Source organism: Acipenser ruthenus, chromosome 36, assembly GCF_902713425.1.
Source record: "Acipenser ruthenus chromosome 36, fAciRut3.2 maternal haplotype, whole genome shotgun sequence".
Taxonomy (NCBI): domain Eukaryota; kingdom Metazoa; phylum Chordata; class Actinopteri; order Acipenseriformes; family Acipenseridae; genus Acipenser; species Acipenser ruthenus.
The window spans coordinates 10,451,111-10,458,610 of record NC_081224.1 but is presented as its reverse complement, the minus strand read 5'-3'; the positions used below and the strand labels follow the sequence as shown (position 1 = coordinate 10,458,610).

At 41.4% G+C, this 7,500-nt stretch overlaps 1 protein-coding gene across 1 annotated transcript in view; it reads left to right on the top strand.

Annotated features, from left to right (window-relative positions):
• Nucleotides 1-1,380: 1,380 nt before the first annotated feature.
• Nucleotides 1,381-7,500, top strand: part of LOC131706579 (uncharacterized) — a 13,960-nt gene continuing 7,840 nt past the window's right edge. The window contains exons 1-5 of the mRNA XM_059007927.1: nucleotides 1,381-1,465; nucleotides 2,666-2,877; nucleotides 2,975-3,063; nucleotides 6,057-6,196; nucleotides 6,411-6,632. Coding sequence (XP_058863910.1) covers nucleotides 1,442-1,465; nucleotides 2,666-2,877; nucleotides 2,975-3,063; nucleotides 6,057-6,196; nucleotides 6,411-6,632 — 687 coding nt within the window. The 5' untranslated portion in view covers nucleotides 1,381-1,441. The remainder of the gene's footprint in view (nucleotides 1,466-2,665; nucleotides 2,878-2,974; nucleotides 3,064-6,056; nucleotides 6,197-6,410; nucleotides 6,633-7,500) is intronic.

The window sequence follows — 7,500 nt, the reverse complement described above, 5'->3', positions numbered from 1 at the left end:
TGTTTGTTTGTTTTTTTAGTAAGAAATATTAAAACTCAATTTCAAATCTTTGTTCAATGTCTTCAGTTATTTTAAACACGCAAGGAATCATTTATACAAAAAAAAAAGGCAATTCGTTTCGGAAGGATTCAAATTTTTCAATTATACCGTCGAGTGATACTTGACGCCCAAAGGATGCTTGTGAGGCTGTGAACAGGTTGAATTCTCACGGTGCGTTTGGCGCAGAAGCATCGAAAGAATATGATGGGATTTTACAAATACAACCGTTACGAGGAGACGCACCCCTGGTCAGAGACAGCTACGGCATGGGAGTGTTGCAAAGCTGGTGGCAAGTGTTGCCAAGCCTCAAGAGAAAAAATAAAAGCGGCACTGCCTTTCAAAACAAGCCCAAAATAAGCCCAAACTCATTTAAGAGGGAGGGCAGTGGCGGTGTTTATACGAATAGTATAGTGAACGAGGGGAGCTCTGAGTTAGTTCCAGTTTTTTTTTAGTAGTTCTATTTATTTATTTATTTATTTTTCTTAGTTGAACTGGTAGGAATAGGATTCTAATTAAAAAAACAAGCCGAGTTCCGCTTATTATAAGCGGACTTGGCAACTGGTCGAGTCCTGACCCTAGTAACGGATCTCCTGGCGGCTGACAGCGAGTTAAACGATACTGACATCAGCATAACTGTACTCCAGACAGGGTTATTTACTGACAAATCATCCCAATTGCCGTCAGCGCAATGTAAACGTCGGGTTCACGCTAAAATGAGTGTTTGTTTCTTATAGAAACTAGACTCAAACTCTAATCTAACACAAACTTCCTGTTTACACACAGCTGTGTAGAAGCGCTGCGGCGGTTGCTAGGGAGACATACCCACCTCCCCATCGTCGCGTAGAGACTTGAAAAGTTCAACAGAAAGGTACAAAACACTCATTTATATATATAATGACTTTGTGTGGATATTATTACCTGATATTAACCAGCATTATAAAAACACTGTGGTATCATTGCGTGGTAAGTTTCCTTCAGTTTCGCTTTCACGTGATATACGCTTTAATGTGACGTTACGAGTTTACCGTTTTTACGTATTATTGTGTAACGCGTGGCAGTTGGTTAATAATGGTTATATTATTTCTTTATTTTTTGTCTTTTAATACTTCCAGTGAATTTTAAAAATACATTTAAAACCCATTTCTTCAAAAGTATATAAAGAAAAACAAAAATTTAAAATAATTACAATTCATATTGTACAGCTGTCGGTATCGTCGTTGTTTACAGTTAAAGTCTGAACTAATTAAGATTTAAGATGCAGGTATGGCATATTTTTGGAAATACTTCATTTTTGAAATTTGTCCTTTTTTTTTTTTTTTTACATAGGTTTAAAAAATCGCATCTCCTATCGTGGCTTTAGTAGAAACCGTGGAGACATTCATCCGATTGAAATAAGAAGAACATGCGATTCTGGAGCAGTTCATGTGTAAAGTCAGGTTAACGTTTACTCAGGTGTTAAACGTGTAGAATTTTGCCCAAACGTTTCACCGTTTTTTTATTTAACATTGTATTGGTTTCCAAAACAACAAGAACGCTTTTTCAGTTCATCTTCCAATGTACAACCAACGCGCACTTCATAAAGTTTAACAAATATCGAGCAGTTCAGATAAAGCTGAAATACATGCAACGCTATGAAATGAAACAAAAATGCAGTTGGGTCTCTCATTTCTAACTATGCAGAGTGCTTATGAGAATACTAACAAAACAAACCCCATCCCCTCTAAAGTAAGAGGAGGCTCAAATCCATGTTTATTTGAATATTTTATTATTGCATATTCTGTCCAAATTAAGATCAGTTTCTCCCCATTGCTCAGGGGCACCGTGTCCTTCCTGTAAAGTATTAAGTATGTATATAATATTGAGCTTTAAGGTGTTTCATGAGTAATAATTTGGCACTGTGGTTTGCTAACTTTGAGAGTGGAAAAATCCCTTAAGATTTTAAATATTATTTTGGTCCAGTAATCCGGTAGTTTCCTGCAACTCCATAACATGCAAAAAACAAACAAAGGATTGCCTTTCTCAGATCCACAGCTCCAGTGAATAGTATTGTTATGGAGTCTCGTTCTGGAGTCTGTCTTGCGTTCGCTCAAACTCGGTGACAGAGTGACCCAGCTAATCACACTGTTCCAGTGTCTCTTGATTGTGATTGGCTGTTAAATGCAGGTTTAAACATTCTTTCATTTCTAAACATTCTTTCATTTCTAAAGAATACTCTGTGAACGTTCACAGAGCGCTGTGGTTATTTTATTATTTATTTCTTAGCAGACGCCCTTATCCAGGGCGACTTACAATTGTTACAAGATATCACATTACTTTTACATACAATTACCCATGTATACAGTTGGGTTTTTACTGGAGCAATCTCAGTAAAGTACCTTTCTCAAGGGTACAGCAGCAGTGTCCCCCACCTGGGATTGAACCCACGACCCTCCGGTCAAGAGTCCAGAGCCCTAACCACTACTCCACACTGCTGCAATATGTAGGAGACCACTTTGGGGGCTCCGCTGGGTTAATCCTCAACTACAGGCCTCTATGACCATCCTCTTTTTACAGGAGTAGTCTCCCGTTTGAACTCGGATCGTGGAAGTTCTCTTTTAAAATGGGATCTCTTTCGTGTCTGTTCTAGGGAGTCATGTCAGGGGCTCGGGACAGGCCTCTGGCGCCCCTGTCGAGCGATCCCGGGGCTGCTCGGGATTTGAATGTCCTGTGGAAGTTCCTGGAGAGGACTGGGCTGCAGCGCTTTGTGGAGGAGCTGTGCGTGGAGACTCTCGGGGGGCCCCAGAGCCCCTGGAACCCTTACCCGGCCTTCATCAACAGGGCCAGGGAGCAGGCTGAGAGGTAACGCAGGAACATGAGAGTAGAAGATGGGACACGCGTGTCCCTTGTACCTTACAGGGTTATCTTTTCCTCATCATCCTCTGACCTCGTTCCGCAGGTACAGGCTGGCCGAGTTGACCACTGCTGAGAAATTCCTGTCGGACATCAGCTTCCAGACCTCACCCACTGCAGTCAGATACATTGCAGGTCAGTCCAGATGGGACGGGTTAATAGCACAATCCCTGCACCCAGCCCTGTGTTTGAGAGCTCCCCTCATTCAGGTATTTATTATTAATTAATTTCTTAGCAGACGCCCTTATCCAGGGCGACTTACAATTGTTACAAGATATCACATTATTTTGTACATTTAATTACATTATTTTTTACATACAATTATCCATTTATACAGCTGGGTTTTTACTGGAGCAATCTAGGTAAAGTACCTTGCTCAAGGGTACAGCAGCAGTGTCCTCCACCGGGGATTGAACCCACGACCCTCCGGTCAAGAGTCCAGAGCCCTAACCACTACTCCACACTGAAATGATCAGCTGCCAGGCATTTGAACAACCAGACCCTGCTGTGAATGATCTCACCTCTCATCAGTGTGAAGGGCAGCAGTGTGGAGTCGTGGTTAGGGCTTTGGACTCTTGACCGGAGGGTCATGGGTTCAATCCCAGGTGGGGGACACTGCTGCTGTACCCTTGAGCAAGGTACTTTAACTAGATTGCTCCAGTAAAAACTAGGGGTGAGACCGAATAGTCGAACATTCGACTATTCGATAACGATGGCACCTATCGACAAGTGAATCCAACATTCGAAAGCTAAAAAAAAAAAATGTATATATTGATTTTATTTTAAAACCTGTACTGCTGATTGGCTCTCTATGTAGCGGTAATGAAGATTGACTGGAGGGTGGGATTTGTTATTTCTTGTCTGTGATTGGCTAAACTAGAACGTACCTCGGCTAACGATGGCTTACTCACAGAAAAGTTCTGCATAGAAATACTCTGACAAAGTAAATGAAAACACTGTTAAGTGTAAAATATGTGCAGTGCAATTAAACTACCACAAATCTACAACTGGTATGTTAACCCACTTAAAAGCCAAACACCCTTCTGTGACGCTAGCAACGACAGAAAAGAAAAGAGGACCGCAACAAACCGCCATTGCATCCTTTGCGGTGAGGCCTCGTCAGTGTGACAACGTCGTACGTGCTGAAAAACATCAGCCCTTATTGCTAATATGGTGGCAAAGGACATGCTTCCCATAAGTTTTGTTGAAGGTGAGGGATTTCGTGAGTTGATGAAATTTGTGGAACCTGAATACACAATCCATGCACGAAAAATCCTGCACTTACGATTGTAAGTCGCCCTGGATAAGGGCGTCTGCTAAGAAATAAATAATAATAATAATAATAATAATAATAATAATAATAATAATAATAATAATAATAATAATAATAATAATAATAATAAAACAATTACCACTCGACTCGAAAAAAATGCATGCCGATTCAGCAGCGTCTGTCCGCAGAAACTTGTCAAAGGCTGAGAAGGTGGTGATTACTACAGATGCGTGGACTGCACCGAATACCGAGTCGTACGTCATAATAACCTGTCATTTCATTGAGGATTGGGAAATGAAAAACGTAGTTCTACAGACTCGCGCCACGCCAGAGAGGCATACAGCAGAGAATCTCGCAAATGTGTTAAACACCGCTGTAGACCAAAGTTTTAGTTAGGATTTTTTTTTGCTTCCATGGAAGGCTAGTGCGTTAATGCCACTCAGGCCTTTTTGTTCATTCATTTATTTATTAATATTATTAAGCTAGCTACATACATAGCAAGCTGTTGCCTATACAGGCTATTTATCTTTTATTCACTGGAACTCGAACGCACAGGTATGTTTCCGATTTGATTTAACGTAGACCGGTAGTCTGCATGTTGTGTGTGGTTTGAAAACGTAGGAAAAGTAAATCGTTTAGTTAAGTGGATTGTATAAATTAGCTAGCTAGATAGTCTAATGCATTTTGTATTTCGCTGTTATGACCGGAAAACATATTGCCACAAGGATGCTAATGTTAAGGCATTTGCCTCGCAGCTCACATTGCTAAACTATTATTGAATGAAAATTAAATTAATAATTGAATAAAAATTATACTTTTTTTTTTTTTTTAATTGTCACAACCTTTATAGTTCATTTGAAATTGTAATTAACGGAAAAGCTTGTGACAATATCGGTAAAAAAAATAACACTTGCTTGCAAAATACGAGTCTCACACGAGTTGACGGTATGCTTATGTTATTGCTGCTGTTATGGCATTTCTGTATGTTTCCTAATAGGAAGGTATTTTTTACATAGCCTAATGTTTATTTAACAAAGTTAGATAAGTATTTTAAAATAAAGTTCAGAATTTATTGCAATTGCAATAATTGTCACTTTGCATTATTTCGCATTTAATGTACGTCTCATTTTGAATGGGGGGGGGGGGGGGGGGGGCGACTATTCGATTAGTCGACCTCAACAGCTGTGGAATTATCGATAGTCAAAATATTTGTCGTGCACATCCCTAGTAAAAACCCAACTGTATAAATGGGTAATTGTATGTGTAAAAAACAATGTAATTGTATGTAAAAATAATGTGATATAAGATCATTAATAATTGAATCTGGGTCCCTGATATTGCCAGTAGTATGGCACTACAGAGGCAATGGTACAAGGCTGGCATCGGTTTCATAGTAGCTCAGGAGTAATATATTTGGTCAGTGGTGCCACAATTGAAAGAATAAATGTACATAGTCTGCTGTCATACCTGGACCAGAGGCTGCACAGAACCACTGCACTGTGCAGTATCAAATCCATCGGGCTGCCACTGCTTAGGTCTGAGTTAAACATTCATTGATCGATTAATAACCCTGGTGCCCTCTTTGGAGTCCGCGGGTGCCAGATTTTCAAAGCGTTTACTGCAGTCTGTAACTCAACACCTGTTGATTTTACAAAACTAGACCCAAACCACGAAGTGGTTTATAATTCAGAGCTTCCTCCAGCGTTATCAAAGCGTTTCTCGATGTGTAAGATTTAATCAACTTGATTTTTTTCTCCTTTAAAAAAAAAACAAACTAGGAGTGAATTAAAGGCTGGAGGAAGCGCTTTGAAAAGAATGGCCTCTGTGTTATGTTGTTAATTAACTTGTTTTATAGGAGCGATGGGCTGCTCTCACGTCTGGGGCCATCCCAGCATTCTCCGCGCCGTCGACCCAGAGCAAATCGAGCAGTTTGATTGGCTGGTCGAGGACGTGACCCCTCCCCTTGCCAGTCTGAATCACAGCAGCCCGTACACAGTAAGCAGAAGAATGACCACAAGACGAGCGCAGGATAACGTGGGAGTTTCATCTACAAGTTATTATGATCTTGATTAGCCACAGTGTGTAGGTAACAAGCTCAGGTGTGTCTTAATATTACAGTAAAACCAGGAGTGGATCAAACTGCAGTGCAGTGGGAGCCTTCTCCCCATCCCCGTACAGAAGATGGTGTCTGTTCGTTGCTGTGTTTCAGGTCCAGGTTCTCGGGGCTCTCAGCGGCCCCTGTGTGTTCACACGTACCCTCTACCCTGCCCAGCCCCCCCTGGAGCTGCTACAGATTTACATCATCGCGGGGCCGGACCCCCAGCGCGCTGCGGAGCTGTACGCAGACTGCGTCCGCAGTGATGTCATCCACGCCAGCCAGCAAGGGCGCCATCACCTGCTCAGGTCAGCGGTCAAGGGTCGGAAGGTCAAGGTCAGCTGGCATTCAGCTCCATGGCTTATTGGTTATTCTTTTTTTCCGTTATTTCACATTACGATTAAGATGAGAAACTAATTTAAGGTGGTCAAACATTTTAGCCCCTGTTCACACAATCTATCTATAAGGCGCCATCTTCATGTTTTGAATGACGTGACTGGCAGTCACATGATTTTAACACGTATTGATCGCGTATTGTTTAGGTAGTGTGTGGATAAGATACAGGGACCATCAGTGTCACTGAATTATTATTTTAAAACAATTAGTGATGAAAATCCAAAAACAGCTCACATGTATTTTCCTTTAACCCAGAAACAGGGAAAACTTCCTAGAGTAGATCTGGTTTCTACTTTGAGAATCAGGTTGCAAGAGGGAATTTCTCTGAGCACAGAACTCACTGATCATGTGCTGTAACTAAGCTAAGCTGGCCGCTCCCACAGGTGGAAACCCTGCAGAGGTATTATTTGATACGAACGCAGACTTTTTGAACTGCATCGAGGGGATTGATCGTGTGCTGTTTGGAGTGTTTCCTGAATCAGATTGAAGTACAAACATGTTGAAGTGTGTTTTCTCGGGTCCTGTGTGCTGCTCCACACACTGGGCCTTCATCTCACTGCTCCTTTCTGTTTTCTAGAGTAATTGTTCCAACAGATACAGCAGGAGGAAGCGAGGTATTCAGCAAGGTAAGCCTTTCAGTTATTAAACATTACAAAAAAAAAACGAATTTACAAGAGGAGGCCATTCAGAGCATCAGAGCTCGTCCGGTTCCTGGTAGCTGATTGATCTCAAAACTTCAGTCAAGTCAGGTCTTAAAGGATCCCAGTGATTCACCCTCAACAACATGACTAGGTAACCCATTCCATCC